Raw genomic sequence first — 24,431 nt, forward strand, 5'->3', positions numbered from 1 at the left:
CTGGCAGCAAACAACCAATCAGAGTCTTTGTTTTTAAGAAGCTGTAAACAGTTTTATTATTGTGACATCAGAACCAATCAACAGAGCCAAAGGTACATTCATTAGAAGCAGAACAAACACCTGTGTGGGGGTCACGTGACGTGTTTGAGTTCTCTGCTCGTCTGTGTTCAGGTGCTACATCGAACCATGCGGGGCGTGTGATTGGGTGCAAGCCATCAGGTGATCTGACAACCACAGAAGTGCAGTGCAGAAGAAAAATAACCCATTCAAACCGAAAAAAGTGACGGCAGCATGACTGGAAATGGGTATGTTTGTGGGAGGGGTCACATCTCAGTCTCAGCCAATAAGCTCTCACCTAGACCTGACGTCAGCAAAACCGCCTGGGTGCTGGAGTCTGTGGGGTCAAAGAATAAGACATTGAGAACTTCACGCCATAGTTCAGCACGGTTTCTCTAACCAGGACCAGCAGCTCACACCACGGCCTCCGTGCCCTTTCCAGATCACACGTTTAGATTGATTTACTTCCACTGGATCAATAAAAGTCAGTTCAAAGACTCCAGAAAAAGTCCAGGAATAAGCACAATTAGGTGGAAGTCCATTAATTCCTCTGTTTATACTGAACTGAGCTACAGGGCAACAATGAACTGTTCCTTTAAGAAAACCAACCTAAAATCTGATGTAGAAAAGGTTTAAATATGCATGATCAATCATTTGAAGCCTCGGTCACAGCGGCAGTAAGATCAATCAGTTTGTCTCAACATTTGAGAGAAAAAGACAAAAACACCTCGTTCATCTAATGACACAGTGTAGAGCGGGGGTGTCCAATTCCAGGCTTCGAGGGCCAGTGTCCTGCAGGATTTAGACGTCACCCTGGGTCTGCACACCTGAAATGATGACTTCATTACCAGGCCTCTGGAGAACTACAAGACATGTTGAGGGGGTCATTTAGCCATTTAAATAGGCTGACACGTCTAAAACCTGCAGGACACTGACCCTCGAGGCCTGGAGTTGGACACCCCTGGTGTACAGAGGCTGTTAGATTAGGTTTGTGTGCAGATTTTCTCTCCGTTTGCCAAATTTGTGGCACATTCAAATAAAATGAAGCTGCTGAACTTGCTGAGAAGCTGAAATCACACTCAGTCTAAAATTCAACTTCATCGCTGGTATGCAGTGGTTTTCAAACTTAATGACACTGTATGAAATAAAAAGCAAAGAGTCTGCACTGTGTCTTTTTAAATTTGTTGCTCAGTAGTTACTGCAGCTTTTAAGAATAATTTATCTGGTCTTGACCTGACCTGAGATCAGGACAAGCTCACACTGCTGTTATGAATCACAGAGGAACCACAAAAGAACAGAAAATCTTAAAAGGGATATTAATTAATATTGATTAAATATCCATTATTGTAAAACCAAGTGGGACTAGATATGTAGCAGGTTACCCAGATTAACACTTTGTCCACAGTTATACAAAATACACACCTCCTACTGTCACCAAGGACACCTAAACACCACACAAAGGACGGCACCAGGTCTATACTCAGTATAGTGGGACAAAACCAGATCTATACCTGGCTAATTGGGACACTGGTTGATAGTGGGTAATGTTGGATAGAACCAAGTCTGTAGAAGGTATTGTGGGACACAACCAAATCTAAACTGGATAAAGTGGGCAAAACCAGGTCTATAGAGATGAATTTTCAACAGAATCAAGTCTATACTCAATGGGACAGAATCAGGTTTATATTTTTTAAAAAACACACAAACAGTGTAAAGTGACACAAAACTAGTTCTATATTGGGTCATGTAGGAAGAAAATGGTCTTGGTAAAGTAAATTATTGAGTAAAGTACAAAAGAGCCAAGTCTACACTGAATGAACTAGAACCAGGTCCATACAAGGTAAAGTGGGACAAAACAGATCTACAAAGTGGAAAAAACAGGTTCAAATTGAGTAAAGTGGGACAGAACCAGGTTTGTTTTTGGTAAATAATGAAAGAACCAGGTCTATAGTGTGTTGAGTAGCACATAGTCATGTCTATATAAGCTAAAGTGGGAGAATTGGCTCTGTACTGAGTAAAGTAAACCTTTGACTATAGTGGATAAACTGCGACAGAACCAGATTTACATTTCGTAAAGTAGGAAAGAACCGTGTTTATAGAGATTAAAGTTTCGAAGAACTGGTTCTGTACAGATTACAGTAACAGAGAATCAGGTGTTTTTTGGGGAAAGTGGAACAGAACTGGGTTTCTAGTGGGTAAAGTGGGACAGAATCAGATCTATACAAGGCAAAGTGGGATAGAAAAGGATATATAATAGATTAAAGTGGAAAAGAGAAGTCTATAGTAGGGGAAGGGGGCAATATTGCTCTTGCCAGTAAAATAACCTGGCAAACAATCCCAGTTTGCTGGGTCTGTATTGGTTTTGTGCAGTTTGAGGGAGAGACAGTCTGAGCAGGGACACTCTGTAACTGAGGACAAGGTGAATAGTCAGCCCTTACTGCTGTGGGGTAGCCAGGCGGGAAGCTGGTACTTGTCTCTGATTGGGTGATACTTGTCTCTGATTTGCTGGAAAGCAGTGATGGAGGCAGGATCTGGCACCAGAGGCAAGGCCTCTCTGTCATCGTCATCCTCCCCTTCAGACAGCAGGTCACCGATCTGCTGCTGGAGCTCCGGACTAATGTCGTTCTCAGCCAGAACCAGGACCCGCAGGCTGGTCGGGTAGTTCTCCACCATGTCCAGGAATACCTGCACACAGGTGAGACCACCACATTATAAATCTCTTAGGAAGTGCAGCATGGCTTCAAAATAAAACTGTACAAAATGTTTAACGTGACAGGGAGGACAGTGAACCTGACCCCACTCGGTCGTGACTGCAAACCATCTTTACAGTCAGGTGTGCTCCTTTGTGTTTACAGTACTGGGACGCACCAATCGCATGTGCATGCCTCTTATCCACATGTGTGGCTGAGTTGTTGTTGGACCACACAGCCAGTTTACATACATCAGTGAGAAATGCAGTTTAGCGAGGACTGAGTATTAATTACATTCTCCTGGATTTTACTCCCTGACCTTGACAAAAACAAACAACAAACAAAAACATTCAGAGCATTTTGAAGCTCAAGAAAGAACAGGTGATCTACCTCCACCTCCAACCACTTCAGAGCTTCTAGATATTCACTGTGTTTTTATTTATGTTATTGTCTCTGTTTATCCAGCAGTTTCGCAGGCCACACACTCAGGCATTTATTGTGAAAGTAGTTGAAACAGGAAACACAGCCCTAACAAGGCCACAATGCTGCCATATCACTTCCCCCTGGTGGACAAACAAGTGAACTGAAAACTGAGTCCAAACTCAGGGTCTGGGAACAGTTTTTTGCAGGGACACAGCGCCACCACCAGGTCAGACTAAACATCACTGCAGGATGGTGGCTTTGTTCTCAGAGCGGAGGAGAAACCCTGACGGTGTGAATAAAACCAGACTAAATGATTTCCAACAGACGCTCATCTCTTCTCTTACAACTGCATTCTAGTTGTATTTAAAGAGCTGCTCTCTGCTGATGAGAACTGGAGAAAAAGAAGAGAATGGAGCACTGTGATTGGTCGACCTGTGCTGACTGGTTGGTCAGTCCGGTTCCCTCCAGGTCCAGAACCTCCAGAGTCCTGCTGGATGCCACGGCAACTGCCAGCATCCCTGCAATCTGATCACCTGGAAACAGAGCGAGAGCGTCAAACAATAATGACATCACGCTGTTATGACATCATGTTATCATGACACATGTGTTACCGAGTGGGTTGTAGTCCAGGTTGAGCACGCGGAGCTGCGAGCTGTGCGCCACAGCAATGGAGAGTCGAGCCCAGCCTTTGGAGCTGATTCCTGGGTTAGCACTGAGAGTGAGCTCCCTGAGCCCTACCACACACACACAGTGAAGAGTTAAAACTCCCAGAATGCTTTGCTGCGTGGTGGTCTGAGCAGAGCCATTCAGGTCACCCATCCATCTATTTGCTTCTGCTTGTCCTTTTCAGGGTCGCGGGGGATGCTGGAGCCTATCCCAGCTGTCATAGGGTGAGAGGCAGGGTACACCCTGGACAGGTCGCCAGTCTGTTGCAGGGCCAACACACAGAGACAGACAACCATTCACACTCACATTCACTTGCACATTCACACCTACGGGCAATTCAGTGTTTTCAGTTAACCTAACCCCACTAACTGCATGACTTTGGACTGTGGGAGGAAGCCAGAGTACCGGGAGAGAACATGCAAACTCCACACAGAAAGGTGGAATGAACTCAGGACCTTCTTGCTGTGAGGCAACAGTGCTAACCACCGTGCCACCGCGCCGCCCGCAAATTCAGGTCATGTGAGCCTGAAATAGCAAGGGTGCCTGAGGGTTATCCCCCTCAGGCACCCTTGCTATTTCAGGCTTCCTCAAATCGGGAGTTTTTTTAATGAGCTTCTGTCTGTGAGAGTCGGACCAGGTTCAGGGTCACACTTGAGAGACCTGGCTCACCTGTGGTGGGAGGGCAGAAGGTGTTACCTGACTTTGCGCCGTCTGGCGGCAGCATCCCGCAGATCAGACCCAGTGCCTCGTCTCCCAGCATGCAGTCACCAAGATCCAGGCACACCAGTGAAGGGTGGGTGGACAGGGCGGGGTTCAGGGTCACTAAGCCGGCGTCCAACAGTGGGCTGCCATGAAGGCTGGAGGGGTGGAGTTAGAGACTTACAAACCATTCACAGTTAGATTAGTGGCCAATCAGCTTTAAGTTCTACTCACAACAGGGTCTGCAGGGAGCGGTTAGTCTTCAGGGCGTCAGCCAGGTGCCGCGTCCGGCCAATACTGGAGACAACGCCCAGGTTAAGGTTCAGCTGAGCAAGCGAGCGCGACTCAGCAACGCTGCGGCAGACACGCCCAAAGTCGCGATCTGAGAGCTGGCAGCCACGCACAGACAGCAGGCGCACGCCATCCTCCTTCAGACTCTCGCAGATGTCTTGAACTTCAGCCGCCGACAGCATCTCGCCTGTGATCTGGATAGAGGCAGGCAGCATTGCGGACGCCACTGGGAGCACTGGGACACCTAAACAGGAAAACGAACACTGAAACAAAAGTGTTTTCTCACCTGGTGAAACATGGGTACTGCACCAAAGTCTGCTATTGGCTAGTTTTTGGATCAGAGTTAACCCAAGTTTTCTGAACGGGACTGGGAGCCACCATTACACCTGATCAGGTGACAAAGAAACACAGATCTGACTTGAATTATTTGACTACAACTAGTTTTTCAGGATATTTCTAACTTTAGAGATGTTGCACAAATGGAAGAAAGCAGTCTTACATATTTGTTTAATATGTGCGTTGAAGGACATGTCCTGGTCAAAAATGACTCCAAGGTTCCTCACAGCGTTACTGGAGGCCAAGGTAATGCCATCCAGAGTAAGAATCTGCTTAGATACCATATTTCTAAGCTTTTCAGGGCCGAGTACAATAACCTCAGTTTGATCTGAATTAAGAAGCAGAAAGTTAGCGGCCATCCAGGTCTTTATGCCTTTAAGACATTCCTGCAGTTTAACTCATTGGTGTGTGTTATCTGGCTTCATGGACAGATAGAGCTGGGTGTCATCTGCATAGCAGTGTAAACGTATGCTATGTCTTCTAATGATGCTGCCTAAGGGAAGCATGTATAATGTAAACAGAATTGGTCCTAGCACTGAACCCTGTGGAACTCCATAATTAACCTCAGTGTGTGAAGAGGACTCTCCATTTACATGCACAAACTGGAGTCTATTAGATAGATATGATACAAACCACTGCAGCACAGTACCTGTAATACCTACAGCATGTTCTAATCGCTCTAATAGGATATTATGGTCGACAGTAGTGGTGTGCAGATTGACACTGATGTACTGATTCTTCTGATGACAGACATTTATGCTCTAGAATCGATTCTCCTATTAAAATATTGATATTTTAGTCAGGCTGCCCCAGGGCAGCTGTGGCTACAACTGTAGCCTCCACCAGTGTGTGAATGTGAGAGTGAATGAATAGTGGAATTGTAAAGCGCTTTGAGGGCCCTGAAAAGCGCTGTATAAATGCAATCCATTATTATTATTATTTAGTAATTTTGAAAAAGAATTAGAGTTTATCATTAACAGGAACACAGTAAAAAGCAACAACATTATTGGGATCGTCTAAATGATTGGTAAGAACTACTTCCTCTTCTGCCTTTCATAGCGTTATGTGAACTGCGTCACGGCTCACGTGTGCTCGCTCAGTTGATGATCGTAAGCAGAGTCACTTTTGTGGAGCTACAAACAAGCAAGATGAGGTTTGTGACACACGTGGCAGGATCACAAACCTTGTCAGACACAAAGAAAAGTAAATTATAACACAGAATGATGATGAGTTTATGATGCGGGAACTGAAAAGGAGGAGAGAGACAGGTGCTGCTAGGTTGGAGTTATCCAGGTACAGAGGGAGAAACTCTGGAGCTGACGTACGCCTGGGTTTGGGGTTTTCTGTCTGCGCTTCATCTGAAAACTATTTGTAGAGCACTGAAAGTGGATTATACAGGCTAATCGTTAAAACGCAAAATATTTCATTCATGAGACAGATATTAACTCTAAACTGTTTCTCAGCTGTATTTTCAGTCACTTTTGTTTTTCATTGTTAGATGAGTATTTTATAATGTCATATCGACTTTTCAGGGTTTTTAACTTCTTATCATTCTTCATAATTAAACGATAAGAGCAGGAAGTCTGGTTCTTGTATTTATTTTGAATGTAAAATTGGAAACTTTTTATGTCCCAAACGTGTCGGGATCTGCTCGGTAACTTGGTGGTATCGCTCATCATGGAGCGCTGCGCTGAGGCCGAGCAGGACCAGCTCAGGTGAGTCCACCTGACTGGCACTCACGAATCTTTGAGCTCAAAGAGGAGACCGGACAGGTGTCAGGTGACAGCTTAGATCACGTGACTCCTCGATGATAAAGCTCCTAAACGAGAGCTGAAAATAACTGAGTACTTTTACTCGACTAAAGCAGGATTCTGAAGTTAAATTTCCACACGAGGCAGTGACCGATCAGCTGATCGGTATCGATGAGGTAACCAATTAACCTGATAGATGATCGATCAGCTCACGCGGGGAGGTTCGGGGCTGTCACGCGCTGATGTCATTATTTGCCGATCTCGCCGCAGGCCACGCGCGGGTTCCGATCCAGAGCGGCGGACATCAGAGCCGATCGATCCGGCATCGATGGATTAGATCAGCTGGAGCGCGTGTGGCAGCGGGTCTGTCCGTCGGTCCGCGAGCTCCGGCAGTCCCGGTGTGCTTCTGCAGGTGACCGTTACTATGACACCCAGAGAGCTCGCAGAGGACAGAGGACTCACTCCGAGCGCGTCACCGGGACCGGAAGCAGCTGTCACCATGGCAACAAGGCTAATGACAAAACAACAGCCTTTGACAGGAAACGTTCATGAGCTCAGCGTGAATTTCTACTGAAGCAGTAAACACAGTAATACACAGACTCTATTCAAACTAAAGGCTGGGGTTCTCTGTGACGTCAAAGAGAGACTTCGAATCCTGCTTGGAGCGAATCCTCACCCAAAATACACGAGCTTCACGACTGTGACGTCACTTCTCGCCAAGCCTCGTTTTAACCTTCTGTGATTGGCGTCGTCATGGAAACGGACACTCCTCTGATCATTGATTCTACTTACTGATTAATTATCAATGATCGATCGGCAGATTTTCACGATACAAACGAAGCCAATAAAATTGAGCCGATCACCTATTACAGCTTCCGGTGCTGACTTTCACAATAAAAGCGGAAAACTTCATGCTCTGGCGTCTTTCACCTGCACGAGCAAGGAGATATTTATAGCGTGACGTCAGCTGCCTTACTGCTTCCTGTTTATTGATGGAGTTGAATCTGTCACAGCTTCACCTTCAGTTTTATTGTGAATAAACAACAAGCCTAAGGTAGAGGGGTGATGATGTCATCGCTCGACAAGGTGAGAGCTGCCGCCACAGCTGGGCCGTCTCCAATCACAGAGCCCAACCTCCGGTCTGCTGGTGTCTGCAGCTCCGGGTGATGACGTCACTCACCTGCTCCGATACCCTGTGTACCATACCCGTGTCAAAAACACGGAAATCCTGTGCGTGGAAGTTAGATAACTGAATGGGAATTCTGTTGACATCCGAGTCACATAGAAGGAGGAATTCCGTCCTCCAGTCCGTTTGAGATCAGCATGAGTATTCGGCACAGTTACACCCGTGATTATAAGGATGATTATTTACGACAGGTCTGTTTACATAATGAGATTTATTTTCCACACAGAGTTATGCAGTACTCCCCCCCCCCCCCCCCCCACCTTTATTTAAAGATTAGTACAATACAAAGTAGAATTAAACAGTATTACATTAAAGGTGTTGTACTTACAGAAATTGTAAACTACAAGCAAACAACATTATTTGGAACCTACACTTACACTTGAGGGAGAAGTTTTAACTGATTAAGCCAAGAAGTGAAGCGATCGAAGGATCTTGATTTTTTCGCATACAACCACAGCAATACTACTGCACGCAAATTTAGCTTTTGTTCACTTCTAGTCAAAGTGGCTTTGTGTAAAGCCTATGGCACACCGCTATATACTGCCCCCTTGTGGTCATCCTGCACACAATGTGGCATTTAGAAGCTACGCGTTGCTTCTGCATGCCAGAGAGAGAGAGGAATTTCCCCTCTCTCCGTGTAATATATATATAATACCCATTCACTGTGTGAAGCAGTGAGTAGGGATGGTACCCTGCTCAGGGGTACCTCAGTGGATTTGAACCCCCAACCTTCCGATCATGGGGCCAACATTCTACCTACTGAGCTAACCCAATGCATAACGTTGCAATGAGAATCCGTTGTAGGATAGAGGGGGTAGTGCCAGTCAGATGTTTGCAGCTGTGGGTTGTTTGGACTTTTAAAGGACTTTTAAGAAAGTTAATATTCAATTTTAGAGAACAACTGGATGGCTGTACATCATTTGGGCACTCACAGATCCGACAGCCTCTCTGAGAGGAACTTGACCAGTGGCGGAGCGGGGGGTGGCTTACTGCGCTTAAGCCCAGGTTGTTTTTTCAGAAGCCCGGGGTCTTTTGGAGTGTATTTTTTTTCATAGTTAGATGCCTGGCTGACAACTGTATAAAACAAAAACTACACACAATATTCGAAGCACTGCGAGTGTGCTGGTGGAGAAGCGCAGCCAGGCAGACAAAGGAGAACTGAAGTTTGAGCAGGTACCAAAGCAAATCATTCGTACTGTACAAATAATGTAAATATGACGGTGCATCACGAAAGATTGATGTCAAACTGATCACTTGACCAATATTACGTTACTCGCTCTTCGAGTGAATCAACAAAAGGCGAAATGAAAAGCCGAACAACAACACTGCTGTTTCTTTAGAGAGTCTTAGCATCCATCCATCCATCCATTCGCTTCCGCTTATCCTTTTCAGGGTCGCGGGGGGCGCTGGAGCCTATCCCAGCTGTCATAGGGCGAAAGGCGGGGTACACCCTGGACAGGTCGCCAGTCTGTCGCAGGGCCAACACACAGGGACAGACAACCATTCATACTCACATTCATTCGCACATTCACACCTAGTGGCAATTTGGATTATCCAATCAACCTATCCCCACAAGTCTTAGCTTACATGTGTTTATTTCATATTTTCAGTTGTTTCCCTCCACGGCTAAATAAATCGGTTTCAGTAATGCACTGATGTACAAGAATGGACATAAGGAGCTTCTTTCAAAGAAAAAACTCTGGTAGATGTTATTTTATATATTATGCTTTGTATGTTGTTCAGTATATTTCTATGCAAAACAAGAGGAACATCAATACACAGCAGTATATTCACAGTTTAAACCAGATGTTTACACTTTATGGAAAACACAAGAACATTTTTTTACTGTACAACATCAATTTAGAGTAAACTTTTGTTTTAGATAAATATTGAAACATCTTTTGAATGAGTTAAATGTCAGAATAAAGAGAGACAGAGCTTCTATTTATTATCACTTTGATCAAATGTAGGAGTACATATACACTAAGTTTATTGTTAATTAATAAGAAATACAGATAGTTTCTCTCTTTACTCTTAAAGTTAACAAATATGTTTTTTATATTCATCAATCTAAAAAAAATAAACATTTAGTCTGATTTGATGTTACAATTAAAAAAGTGTTTCTATCTGAAGAGTTTGTAAATATCTGGTTTTAACTGTATATTTGATTATGTTGGTGTTTGGTTTGATTGTCAGCACAAAGAGGGAGAGAGAGGAGAATGATTCTCCAAAAGTTGATTCTGTTCATCTGGACGTAGCTTTTTGTGGGAGAAACGTTTCGTCACTCATCCAGGTGACTTCTTCAGTCTCAGCTGACTGCAGGTTTTCCCAAATCTTATAAACAGTACATTTGCATAATGACTCAGCCCACTGAGGGAACAATGGGCTGGGAGGTCAGTTCTTTAATCATAATTATACAAAAGATGAGAATTTGCATAATTATGATTAAGGAATCTAGTTCTGATTCTGGTTCTGTCTTGGTTAAGTCCTCAGTAGTCCTGATTGTGAACTGTTGTAGTCCTGTTTTAATTCCGGATCAGTTCTGGGTCTGGTTGAATTGGGGTTTAGTCAGGCCCGGCCCTAACCAATCTGGCGCCCTAGGCAAGATTTTAGGTGGCGCTCCCCCTACATCGGCAGTGTAGTGTATGTACTCACAAGAAACCGAATAGCTTTGTCTTTGACCTTTTTTTTTTTACTTAAAGAAAGCAAATTCACAATCAGAATAATTAACAAGATAAAAAAAAGATATGAATAAATAAATGAATACAAAAAATAAAAAATGAATATATGAAATACAATAAATTTTATATACATAAACACAATAAAACGTGTCAACAAGTTGGATAAAATAAATTAAAAATACAATATAAATAAGGCACTGCACAAAACAAGATATTAAATAAACCAGTATGACTTTAACAACTATATTACAAAAAAGGGGATCCTACAGAGTTCTCTAGTTGTGCTTTTTAATACTGCATTAACTAGAATGACTTACAAATTACTGTACACCACCCCCTCATCAACCTCACATCACCTGCTACAGCCTTACTCTCCTAGTCTTTCTTGCAGCAAAGTCATCTACAACATCATCATATGACAACTGATTTGAGACCACATGATTTATGCTTATGATGGAAAGTCCACTGAGACGTTCTTGCATCATAGTAGATCTCAGGTAGGTTTTAATGAGTTTGAGCTTAGAGAAGCTTCTTTCAGCAGCAGCTACTGTAACAGGAAGAGTGGCAAAGATTCTCAGAGCAACCCACATGTTGGGGTAAATTTCTACCAGCTTCTTCTCATGCAGGAAGGTCAAGAGTTCCATGTTTCTCATGTTCTTTGATGGCAATGGTGGGAAATTCTGCATTTCCATTGCAAGTTCTGTGCCATTAATGTCCGGCTGGCTGTCATGGGTCAGAGTAGTACTCAGTGTTTGGCACTGCTGTAGCAGCTCTTCTTTTTGTAAGTTGTGGAAATCGAGGAGTACTCCAAACTTGTCATTCACCTCTCCAAGGTTCTGAAATCTCTCATCAAGTGAAGAGATGGCTGTATCCACTACCACATTAAAAAATGTGGTTTCCATTTTTTTAAGTGCATCTTGTATGGGCTCATCTGGAGACTCATAACCGAAGTGCCTTTTGGTGGTTCTCAATCGCTTTTGTTTGAGTTCAGCCTCCACATTCATTTCTTCACACATCTCCTTTGCCGTTGTCTGTGCATCAGAAAATCCAGTGTTTCTGTAGCTGGTGAGGGAATCTTTGGTTTTCTTCAGCAAGTCGACAGCCACATCTAGCTGCATGGAGGCCGACTGCATGAGTTTACTCACATACTGAGAATGTCATACCAGATGGCTGTACAAATGCAAAAACGATAGGATCCAATCTCCTCAGCCAAAGACTGGGCTTCAACTCTGACCACAGGGTCTGTAGCTGTTTCCCTCACCTCCAGAAGAGCCTCTCTGACTTGCCGAGCCTGATATCTGACTGCCTCAATGCTTTTTATCCTGCTTTCCCATCTGGTCTCAGCCCATGATTTCAAGGTGGTTTTCACATGTTTCAGGAGAACACCCCACCTATGGGTGGAGGCTGAGAGGAGCTTGAATAATTTTGCTAAATGCCCAAAGTAGCCAAGGGCATCTGGTGAGCTTTTTGCAGCATCAGCTACTACCAGATTTAAAGTGTGGGCACCACATGGGACCAAAAAAGCTCTTGAGTTTAGCTGAAGCAACCTTGCCTGAACACCTTTATTTTTTCCCTTCATGTTGGCCCCATTGTCATAGGACTGTCCTCTGCAGTCTTCAAAAGGAATGTTAAGCTCCTCTATCCGTTTTAGCATGAGAGTTGACAAATGATCTCCTGTTGATTCCTCTGCAACAAGAAAGCCCAGGAAATGCTCTTTAACTTGTGGTATGTCTTCTCCTGACACTATCCATGTGGTAGATGGCCCAGGGGTGGGATTTAGAAACTTCAACAGTGCATCTGAAGAGAGGAGTATGTGACACCACTGAGTATTAAAGTCTAATAATAAAAACATATGATTCCAGGAATAAAATGAAATGATATAATATAAATGAAAAACCAAAGAGATATATGTATGATGTTAACTGATATGCAAATTAGATTAGATTCAATTTATTGTCATCATTACAGTGAAATGCTGAATAGCAGAATGCAAAGTAACAGTATAATATCATATGAGAATGTTATGTTATGATTATCTTTGACCGAATCACAGCAGTGCTCATATAAAAAAACAGCATTCCCTCTCATGTGATATTGCTTAATTAGCATTAATGATGTGCACTTTAACAACTAGGCTTACAACTATAATATATACAGGGGTGGAAAAGTGACTATTACCTGCAGGGTAAACGTTAGCCAACCAGAAGGCAATAACAATGTAAACAAAAAACACCTGCTTAAAAGATGAATACAAATGAGGAATGGTGGGAAAGGTGGGAGTACTGTAATTACCTAACGTTACATTATTATTTTCCATAACAATTTAGCCCCCTCCACAATATTAACTGACGTTAAAACAGTTAACTAGCTATTTATTGATTAGCAATTAGCGAATCATGTAACATTAGCTTAATGCTAAAAATTTAGGTTACTATCACATTCAAATAATTTCATGTAGGCTAACGTTACCTACCTCTGTCTTTTTCTCGTTTCTCCTCCTCTTCTTTTCTCTTTTTTCTTCCCTGGCCACCTGACAGTTTTGGCCGTTTTGACATCTTGTGTTGACTTTTTGATGTGGTGACGTCCAAAAGGAACCATGATACGGGAAGGGAGGGGGCGCACCGTGCCGGGAGGGGGGGGCGTAATGTTGTAACAAATAATATTTCTATTAAATAAGCTTTACTTTGCATTTTAATTAACGTGGGATTATTTTTTGTATTTAGAAATAATAGTACCAACTTTTTTTTTTTTTTTCAACATTTGTGGCACTGGCGTGGCGCCCCCTGATGGACGGCGCCCTTAGCATTTGCCTATACGGCCTATGCCACGGGCCGGCCCTGGGTTTAGTCCTCGTGTCTTGATACAGCCCCGACATTGTTCTGCCTCGCTGCTTAATTAAAAAAATAGTTTAAGGTGACCTGCACATGTGATATATATTTTTCCCTATATGAAGTCATTCTTTTTTGAACAAAACTCAAAACACAGCCTATTAATCTTTCAGTCATTTCTAACCCCCCCTTCCCAAATCCCACATGCATACTACCCTTTAGGGCTAAGACCCGGGTGTATCAAATGTCTGCCTCCGCCTCTGAACTTGACCCCCCCAATGTTCAGCACAAAGTTACGCCGATGATTACGATGGATGACCGTATCCATAATAAGGCTGGTAAATAAGATAAGATAAGATAAGATAACCTTTATTAGTCCCACACGTGGGAAATTTGTTTTGTCACAGCAGGAAGTGGACAGTGCAAAAGTTATGAGGCAAAAATTAGAATACAATAAGAATAAATACAGTACACAACTGTACAGAATAGAATAAAATAAAATACTATATACAGTAGAATAAAATAAAATAAATATACAATAAGATAAAAATAGAATACAAATACAAATACTATATACAACTGAGTAAAAATACAACGATGACAGAAAGGATTATTGCACTTGGTATTATTGCACATGTATGGTGTTAGATTATTCTGTTATTATATGTTACCTTGTATATGTAATCAAAATAGTTGAATTATGTTAACTGCTGTAGATCATATTATACCCTTTAACATAGAGTGTGTGATCAGTATGTAGTTTTAGTTTGCATTATACTTCTGACTTAAAAGAGTGTGAAAATCATTCGATCTATTGGTTTGATATGTATTACTCAACACTGTTGAATGTATTACACTGTTTCTTGACATTTCATACTGCTGAATCATGAAGAGAATGTTGTGTGCAGAGGACCTTGTCCAGATAATAGAAGAAACAGACCACATTCCTTTGGTGAAGAGCAGAGAGACAGGGAGCCGAGGTCATAACTTAGGCGCTGTAACAGAGAAAGAATGTGATGTTTTGGCTTTTACGACTAGCTGGGGGCCACTAGAGACTATAAAAAGCTGAGCAACCCGTCACCATTTTGAGACATGTGCCTGACCCTCTGGTAGCATCTCTCCCATCCGGACGTTGTAATGCTCTGACTGTTGAATTGTATGGAAATAAATGATTGTTGATTGAGCATTGATACACCGAGTATTGTCCTTCCTTCAGCCCAAAGATTCAAAGAATTGGGTGATTTCATGTGTGTGCTTGATCAGTTAAAGTCTTTATTATGGAGTCTGACAGCAGTGGGGAGGAAAGACCTGCGAAATCTCTCCGTCCCACACCGTGGGTGCCGCAGTCTCCCACTGAAGGAGCTGCTCAGTGCTGTCACAGTCTGCTGCATGGGGTGGGAGACGTTGTCCATCAGGGATGACAGCTTAGCCGCCGTTCTCCTGTCACTCACCACCTCCACTGGGTCCAGAGGGCATCCTAGAACAGAGCTGGCCCTTCGGATCACCCTGTTCAGTCTCTTCCTGTCCCCAGCAGAGATGCTGCCGCCCCAGCAGACCACGCTGTGTGAATGTGAAATGGGGCAAGGATGGCCTACTGAATATGTTTTTGAATACAAATCAGAATCAGAATCGTGTTTATTGGCCAAGTATATGTGCAGACACATACAAGGAATTTGGTTCCGGTAGATGGAGGCTCTCAAGCACGGCAATGTAAATCACACACACACACACACACACACACACACACACACACACACACACACACACACACACACACACACACACACACACACACACACACACATGTGTCTATATATACATTACACATACATACACAAAGCTGTGTAAACCAACTATAAATAACTCATCTAAACTTATATACATAAAATACAGAAATGAATGAGGTGGAATGAATACTACAGAATGTACATAAGGTGCAGCTGCAGTCTGGCAGTGGGAGCAGTGTGACAGGTCAACTGTTTAGAAGGTAGATGGCGAGGGGAAAGAACCTGAATAAAAAGTGTAAAAACCCAAACGTAATAAGAAGTCAGTGATGTGTCCGTCATTCCCTGGGATTTTGCAGATACAGTCTTTGATTGTTCCAGGGATGATTCCTGATCACATGACTCTTTTTGATGTTTTTCAATAGTTGAAGCGGGGCTCATTTCTTCCATCTCTTACAGTTTTTTACAGACGCTAGGACACATGTCTCAATACTTAGGTCACTTTTGCAAAACTCTTCACACAATCCTCCTAACTGACCCTCACCTTGGCAAAGCAGTTCATTTCACATTCAAAATGCACTACAACTACCAAAACACTTCATTCAGGTCTCAAATAAACTCATTCTTCCAGAACACTAGCAAAGGTTGACAGCCGACAAACACACTTTGTCACCCACAAAACAATGACCTAAAAAACACTAACAACATGTAGCATTACAGTGTTTTCTTGTGTAAAACAAGGACACATCTCTGTTTATAATTTCAATATATGTTACTGGAATGAATCAGACATCATGCAGAATTCGTTAATATTTGTTTATGTATTTTTATGTTTTTGCACTAAGTAATCCCAAAATACAAGAATTTGTATACACACCATCCACTGATACACATACAATAGTAATGCTAATCTACTCGGTCTCCTCCATTTGGCCACAGGTTCTCATCCACATCACATCTTATGTCATCAGGGCAACACACCTAGGAAAGAATCTTCTGGCTGCCAGAATTGAAGGAGTTGAAAAATTGAAGCAGTAACAACTGTGTAGATGTTCATCTACAATGAGAATCAGCTGTGGCTGGTTAAACTGCATTTTTAGATTTAAAATATGTTTCAATAAAATATTGCTGTTGCATTTTGCTCTTTTTAAGTTTTGCATTGTGTTATTGTTTTGGCCATAAGTTTAACAGTTTTGAAAACAGTATGTAAGCACATGCAAAATGTCCTGTACGTACAAAGATTTTTGGCCGTTGTTGTGTCTGAGTGAGAAGATGATTCATGAAATTTGAGAGATGTAGTCATTGAATGCATTTTGTGCCAAAACAATGATAACTGATCCTCAGTTTAGCCCACATAGACTTCTGTTGTGCTCACTGTGTGAGGAGTTTTGCAAAACTGACCTAAGTATTGGGAAATGTGTCCTAGCGTCTGTAAAAAACTGTAATCAACATTGGGTTTATTCCCCATGCTTACCATAAACTTTTTCTTCAGTTCTACACTAACTGCTAATAATAACAATTATTATTACAGTTCTACTCTCCTCCTAAAATGAGCTTTTTATTCTGAACGGTATCTGAAAAGTTCAAGTTTCCTCTTTGAATTCATAAAAATTATCGTGTTTGTGTGGCTGTTGTAATCATGCATGTTCCCAGTACAAAAATACCCTCCATAGATTCAGTCATTAAAATAATCCGATCAGCAATGAAGACTAAAGTTGAATGTATGAAAATGACTTTGTTCATATTAGGAGTGTGTCAAACCAACAAAATGTCCCTTTTTTATAATGACGTTGGCTCCACGTTTAAATGGTCTGATGTTGCTGACATCACTGAATGATGAAGCAGCCACGCCCTCACCTTCCTCCCTGACGTCATTCTGTGATTCGCCACGTCGGAGGTTTGACTCCTCCGAACGGCTATCCTGAGATACCCCGGAGCACAGTGCTGTCCTACACCACTCCCCGGGCGCTGGATTGGTGGCTGCCCACTGCTTCACTGAGTGAATGGGTTAAATGCAGAGAGTAATAATTATTACATTATTATGATCTTTTTACATTTGGGTGGCTTGGACTTTATTCTTCTCTGCAATATTCAGAAAATCCCAATGAAACTCTCAAACTTCCATCAACAAGCTCTTTTGGCTCTTTGATCTATAAACATAACTTTTCTCCACAAAGACTTTATTTTTGGAACAACTGTAACATTCTTTACAGGAATAAGGCTCTATTCTTCTTTATTATGGGTTTAATTTAATTTAATGTTTTATTTTTTCCCCTCCCTTTTAATCTGTGTCTCTATCGAGTTTGCTTAATTGTACGTACTCTTCCAGTGTCTCCTCCATGTGTTATGCTTGTTGTTATTATTCCCGTTGAAATAGCTGGAGGAAAAACAAACACTGTACATGTTTTTTAAAAAACAAAACAAACTTTATTATGGAACAGCACACAGAAAACGTATACAACTTGAACAAAATTAACATAAGCCAGGGGGTGTAATATAAAAAGTTACATACATTCAAATAATTTAAGAGACTCTCGTGTTTGGACGACCTCCGCTACGTGCTCTGACGTCAGCGCTGTTGCGTCCTAACGTACCCGGAAGTAATTGTGCGCAGTAGCGGCTGCAGCTAGCAGCGGCTATCAGGAGAAGTTGTGGTGGCTAACAGTCGCAGCAGCTCCTCCGAGAGGACAGACGGAACGACAGACAGGTGAGGCTCACGTGCGACCGGCGTGTTTACGACTCTGACAAACAAAGAAACAGCTGGAGGCTTCATGACAGACACACCGCGTCTGAGTCACTGTTAGCTGCTCCAGCTGTTTCATCCTCCTCTCTCTCTGTGTGTGTGTGTGTGTGTGTGTGTGCGCGTCTGTGTCTGTCTGTCGGCAGCAGCAGCAGGTAGTGTCGGTCACAGGTGACGCCTCGCGGGTCTGAGCCCAGTGTATACCCGGTTAGCCTTCAGATGCTAACATAGTAATTGGGATACTCCAAATACTCTGAGTACTGCAGAGCAACTACTTTGATTAGTTTAAGTAAAACAGTAAAAGACTCGGATTACATGACTAAAGGTAATTCGATTACACTTCAGTTACAGATTACTGAGCTGAACTCAGTAGCTTTGCTAGCATGCTAGTTCTATCTTCAGAGTTGAGGTTGATAAGATAACCTTTATTAGTCCCACACGTAGGAAATTTGTTTTGTTACAGCAGAAAGTGGACAGTGCAAAGTTACATAGCAAAATTAGAAAAAACCCACTGGAATAAGATAAGAATAAGATACTGTACACAATAGAATAAAACAGAATACAAATGCTATATACAATTGAGTATAATACAACGAAACTGAAGTGGGTCCAGTGATGAGCTCACCAGGCCCCGAAACTGAGGCAGGATCAGCCACTCCAGGGTCTTCATCAGGTGTGATGTCAGAGCCACCGGCCTGTAGCTGTTGAGGTCCTTTGGGCGTGAAGTCATTGGCACTGGTACAAAACAGGAGGTTTCCAGAGCTCTGGGACTCTCCCCAGGCTCAGGTTGAAGAGGTGCTCCATCACCCCACACAGTTGTTATCAAAGGCATCTGCTGTGATGCTCACACCTTTGATAAAGTCTCGCAAGTGTCAGCTTTGTTTTTATAGATATAAAAATATGGAAATGTACTGATGTATGATCAGAATTACAACATTTCTGACTCTCAGAGGCGAAATTTCCCTGATTGAAATCAAATCGATTCTAGAAATCAGTGACGATACCCGGCCCTAGTGGAGAGTGTCACAGGCTGCATCCGCGTTGGCCCCGGGGGGGTTATCGCGATAACATGCGAGAATTCTCGGGACAGGTAGTACGGTCGCATGCTAACGGCTAACAGCTCAATGTCTCTCACAGTGACGTGCCTGGGGGTTACACCAACTGTCATTCACAAACACTGCCAGTCCCCCTCCTTTCCTCTTACCGCTCTCCTCCTCCTCTCTCTCCGTCCTGTCCGCCCACAGCAGCTGGAATCCCGGTAGCATCACGCTTAGGGCTGGGCCATATTATACCGTTCACGGTAATACCGGTATAATGTTAGGCAACGATAGGAAAATGAAATATCACGATAGAATATGAGTAAAACGCGCATGCGCAGTGCCTTTGTTTTCATGCACATGGCCGATTGTTGAGTGAAACAGATGAACCAGAATTGGTTTGTAAAAATGGTGCAACTTCAGTGATGTGGAACTGGTTTGGTATTTGTCCGTCAGATACACAACAAAGCACATTTTTTTTTGCAGAACATGCAAGCGGCCGTCGTTATTGTCATATTTGTCGGACTAAGATGCTCTTAAATCTGGGAGTAATCTGGGTCCTAAACTCCGTATGCTTCAGGTCAAACGAACACTGCAGCATCACTGAGAGTTAAAAACTGTCTAAATTCTTTCATCTTTAATAAAACGATCAGCATTGCTGCTTTACCAGGTGTAACTATAAAGTTTAACTTCCAGGCATCCATGAAAACAAAAGTTATTACATTTAACGGAGTTAGAAGTTAGCAGGAAGCTAGCGGAAGTTAGCTCGCTAGTTTTGCTAGTTACCTAAGCATGATATAGCATGTTCTGACTGAGAGATTTCTGAAAAAATTCAAACGTACAGCTCTGCTATCACTTCCAACATAAATGAAGACAGGAAACTAAACAGCAGTGACGTTTGTAGGGTTACTGAAGTTGGGCTAGCTGGTATATCATATAATGATGGGCTACGTGATCGCTAGCGACACAGCTATGTTAGCATAACATAAACAGTGAAGCTGGAGGACGAACACTAACACTTTCCCATTTATAAAAGTTAACGTGAAGGTTCCTCATGGTTAGAGACAAATGCAATCGCATGGCAGGATGCTGTAAACGGACCAAACTTCAGTCAGGAGAACAACTGAGATAATCCATCCACAATACGAGGTTAGTCATTAATATACTGCAGCAACATGGGAATAGAGCAGCTGCCAGAGAATTCAACATTAATGAATCAATGGTACAGAAGTGGAGGAAGCAAGAAGAATGAGTTTAATAAAGTTTGATTTATCTGACTGCTTTGTTTCGCTTAATGTGCCTTATAATCCCGTGCACCTTATGGTCCGAAAAATGCGTACTGCACACTGCAGTTTAATGTTGCAAAGCACCTCTTTTTAACTTCAGTGGATATTATACATGGTTATGCTCAGGATATGTCAGCCCATTTCCACTGGAAATGCCTTTTGGTTAAACTTTCAGCAAGGAATTTGCATTTGCACTGTTACATTTTTATAAAGCTTTAATGTACATAAAAACCAGCTTCTTGTTTAAGTGAAAATAAATGGAAGGTTGTCTTTTTGCGCTAGTAATGTTGTGGAGTTGTATTTTGTCTCGCATCAATTATATCGTCAGTTATATCGTTATCGCAAATTTTTCAAATATATATCGTGATAAATATTTTTGGCCATATCGCCCTGCTCTAGTCACGCTCGTGTCCGGAGTTAGCAGTGTTAGCCAGGACTCCGTTAGCATCATGATGCTACATTGCCAGTGTCTTTTTTTTTTTTTTGTATAAAAAAAAAAACTTTATTAAGAAACAGTATACAGAACATGTATACAATCAGAACAAAATTAACATATGCCAGGGGGTGTAATACAAAGAATTACAAACATTCAAATAATTTGTTACATTGCCAGTGTCATGCCAGCACCACTGCAGGATGCAGCGCTAACAGCTGATCCCCACTGTAAACAAAGGATCCATGCGCTAGGTCCCCAAACACGGCTGAAAGAGGTGGAAAAAAAGAGAGAAAGACAACCAAGACTAGCACAAAACGGTAGTCCATGATTGCAGAATCTAATTGCTAAAACTTTAGTTACAAAAAATTACGAGAAAGTAAAGAGGAGATAAGAAAGAAGGTCAGAATGAGCGGAGCTGCTGTAACAGGCTGCCACACACGGGGGGCGCCGGAAGTAAGGTTTTCAGGGGTCATCACACTGACCCTAAAGTAATTCATGCTAAAAATCTTGCTCTGTTAAGGAGATATATAAATATGAAATAATAAAAATAAATAAAATGAGAAGGAAAAATGCTGCATTAATAATTCTGTTTCATCTGCACTTTAGCAGGTGCTAAAATACTCTGATTACTACAGTGAGAGTACTCTGATTACTGTATGGTGGCAGGTGTCAGGACAGTGGTTATCAGTGTGAAAACCGAAGACAATTCACCTTTGATAACAGATATATGATTAACTTGTTAATTTTAATGGCTAAATTTCATATTCACAAGTCCAAATGTTTAGGAAGACATCCCTCTTTTTATGTATTCTCCTTTGAACTTGTACAGTATCTTAATTCAGCTAAGAACTCCACTAACCCAAAAGCTATAAAAACTATTGGTGTTTGTGAAAAAAATCAAGATCTTTCAATCATTTTATTCTTTGGCTTGATCAGTTACTTTCCCCCTAGCATATTTATATTGTAGGTTCTGAATATTGTTGTTTTTTTTTGTTTGGCTATGGTATGCAATTTTTTTGTAAGTACAACACCATCAATGTGGTACTGTTTAATTCTATTTTGTACTGTACTGATGTTTAAATAAAGGTTTGAATGAAAAAAAAATTGGTTATCAGTGTGAAGGTTCTGAGCGCGCTCATACTGAAGGAGGCATTCGATTGGCTGTTTTCCTGAGAACTCGTTTCATTGGTTAGATGTTGTAAACACTCCCTGTCATGATCATGATTGCTAATTGTTAGCATTTGTGCGTGTGAGTGTAACCGGTGTGATTCTGCGTTGTGTCTGATAAAAAAGGTAAAAGAAAGAAAGACCTCCAAGTAAATAATTTGCCCACTCCAGCTCCTCTCCCACAGGGGAATTGTAGAAAAAGGCGAGAGGCAAAAGGGGTACACTGTATTTATAGTATTGCACCAAAGAAGAAGAAAAGAATGAGGAGGGGCTCTAACTGATAATGAACACAACTACAGGCTTGGAGGTCCTAAAAGTCAGGTATAAAAGGAGAAGTTTGGGGGTTTAGAACACATTTTGTGTAATTATAACAATGTTATTTATGACTCTGTTACATGAGCAGCATGATAATGTCACATTAGGTTGGGCAGTCACATGACCTGTTACCTGTCATCAGGTGTGTCTGTGGATGGAAGTGTGCAGCTCTGCAATGGGACCAGAGCGCGTCTTACCGAGCTCCGAGGACGAGCTGGGAGAGGACGAGCGACCGACGGACGGAACGCTGCCGCCGGGTGCCATGTGGGGTGGGGGGGATGGGGAGGAGGAGGAGGCAGTGGGGGAGATGGAACCGGATGGCGAGGAGGAGGAAGACGAGGAAGATGGCAGTGGGGGAGGGTACTACTACCAGCCTCTGAACCAGGAGCCCGACGGTGTGAACGGTGGCGAACAGCCAGAGGATGAGGAGGAGAAGCGGGGGGAGGAGACGGGGGAGGCGGCCTCCCACTCTGAGCAGCTGCAGCAGGTGCAGCAGCGGATAGAGGTGAGATCTGCCCCGCGACAGGTGAGCCACGTCTCCCCTGGCACTCAGCTTACCTGCACGTCTTTCCACAGGTGTTGGGGTTGCACCTCCCCGAAGCTCCGCCTCCTGACAGCGACGAGGAAGAGGACCCCGAAGGAGCAGCTTCTGAGAGGAGCCATGCCTCCATCCCCATGGACGCAGGTGAGACACACACCTGTGACACCTGTTCGGTGACTCAGAATAAACACTGACATCACTTCCTGTAACCCGCAGATCACGTCGAGCTGGTGAAGAGGACGATGGCGGCCGTGGCGCTGCCATCTTTGGGCGTGCCGCCGTGGGCGCGGGAAATCTCTGACGACCAGTGGAAGGACATGGTGCGTGACACGCTGCAGAGCCGACAGAGCGCCGCCGCCCTGCGCAAACCTCCCCGGGCCCTGAACGCACCACAAGAACTACATCAACTCTGAACTCTGACTGTCCTTGAATGCACCACATAGACATCACCATCACCGTGGGACCCTGAACGCACCGTGACCATTCCTACAGATTAATGGACTGAGCACAGCACAACCACTTCAGGAGCCCCCAGGTGACATTGGACACCTGAGCTGAGCTCACCTGTAGTTCATTATGACCACTTCAGGGCCCAAAGATAAATACAGTGCTTTGTTTCTCCAGAAAAGTGTAATGTATTGAAGCCCATAAAGATTCCAGGTGATCAATATGGTAATTATGAATAATAAATTAACAGTTTCAGTGAGTGATTGTTCTGGTGTTTGTTTATCACTGGATAAAAAGTTAGATATGTAACTGACAATATCGTTTTCTAACTTTAAAATCATACAGATATATAAATCAGTTATTGATCGGATCTGCTGATTGGTGGTAAAATATCAGTTATTGATCACTGTTTGATAACTCATGCCTGACTTATTTTGCACCTGTGTGAAAACACCGTCCTTTCTTTCCCTTTCCAAATAAAAGCGTCACACCGGTGCACAGTGTAAATGTAGTTTCACTGGAACATTTTTTTTCTTGTCTCTGTGACGAGTTTTTAAACTGAAGTGGAAGATCAAATAAAGTCCGACTTCAATGTTTGCATCAGTGTTTTATTGTGAAAAAGCATCGGTCCCCATATTTCTGAGGGTCAGCGCGTCCGAGAACATTGTCACTACCCGATCCGTACCGGAAACCCGATCGGTACCCCGCATGCGCGAAAGGTTTCTACTTCCGGTCGTAGCGTTTTACGATAGTTACAGGTCAGAGTATCTGTTAAGATGTTAAGAATAACAAGTATATCTTAAAATGTTTGCAATAATGAAGCATTTCAGTACAATGTAGACAAAAACGAAAAATAAAAAGAAAGTTACGGATCAGGACTCACCGATCCTTACTGCGCATGTGTAAAGTCTGACCGTACAAATCGGGTCTACCCGATCCGTACCGCGCATGTGCAGATGTTTTCTTCTTCTTCTGTTCGTTTAATGGCAGTTTACTCCCCAGTGTACGAGGATACCGCCACCTGCTGACCGAGCGAATAAACCCTATTATAAACTGAATTATCGTCATTACAAACGTGTGTTAAATCTGATTTAGCGATAGTCGAGTGTGTTTATGCTTGTCTGTGAGGA

The 24,431-nt window shown here is 42.8% G+C and overlaps 2 protein-coding genes across 5 annotated transcripts; one reads left to right on the forward strand and one right to left on the reverse strand.

Moving 5' to 3' along the window:
• Nucleotides 1-38: 38 nt before the first annotated feature.
• On the reverse strand, nucleotides 39-7,807 carry lrrc73 (leucine rich repeat containing 73). 4 transcript variants are annotated; one of them, XM_085295952.1, is made up of 8 exons: nucleotides 7,590-7,807; nucleotides 4,770-5,089; nucleotides 4,533-4,693; nucleotides 3,782-3,904; nucleotides 3,603-3,703; nucleotides 2,496-2,742; nucleotides 356-394; nucleotides 39-224 (listed from the first exon to the last, which is right to left on the reverse strand). In XM_085295952.1, exons 2-8 carry the CDS (start codon nucleotides 5,039-5,041, stop codon nucleotides 175-177), a joined length of 993 nt encoding a protein of 330 aa, XP_085152078.1. In that variant the 5' UTR covers nucleotides 5,042-5,089; nucleotides 7,590-7,807; the 3' UTR covers nucleotides 39-174. The 4 variants fall into 4 exon arrangements, with proteins under 4 accessions (XP_085152078.1, XP_085152076.1, XP_085152077.1 ...); XM_085295950.1 differs by having other exon boundaries at nucleotides 4,770-5,070; nucleotides 7,590-7,806; XM_085295951.1 differs by lacking the exon at nucleotides 7,590-7,807 and adding an exon at nucleotides 7,127-7,513 and having other exon boundaries at nucleotides 4,770-5,070.
• A 10,095-nt stretch (nucleotides 7,808-17,902) lies between these two features.
• On the forward strand, nucleotides 17,903-23,893 carry mea1 (male-enhanced antigen 1). The gene is made up of 4 exons (XM_085295953.1): nucleotides 17,903-18,039; nucleotides 22,456-22,818; nucleotides 22,890-22,998; nucleotides 23,071-23,893. Exons 2-4 carry the CDS (start codon nucleotides 22,468-22,470, stop codon nucleotides 23,265-23,267), a joined length of 657 nt encoding a protein of 218 aa, XP_085152079.1. The 5' UTR covers nucleotides 17,903-18,039; nucleotides 22,456-22,467; the 3' UTR covers nucleotides 23,268-23,893.
• Nucleotides 23,894-24,431: the final 538 nt, after the last annotated feature.

The sequence above is a fragment of the Mchenga conophoros genome, linkage group LG13, assembly GCF_057382185.1.
Source record: "Mchenga conophoros isolate Kocher_MC1m ecotype Shallow Benthic linkage group LG13, M_conophoros_male_GT1.1, whole genome shotgun sequence".
Lineage (NCBI taxonomy): Eukaryota > Metazoa > Chordata > Actinopteri > Cichliformes > Cichlidae > Mchenga > Mchenga conophoros.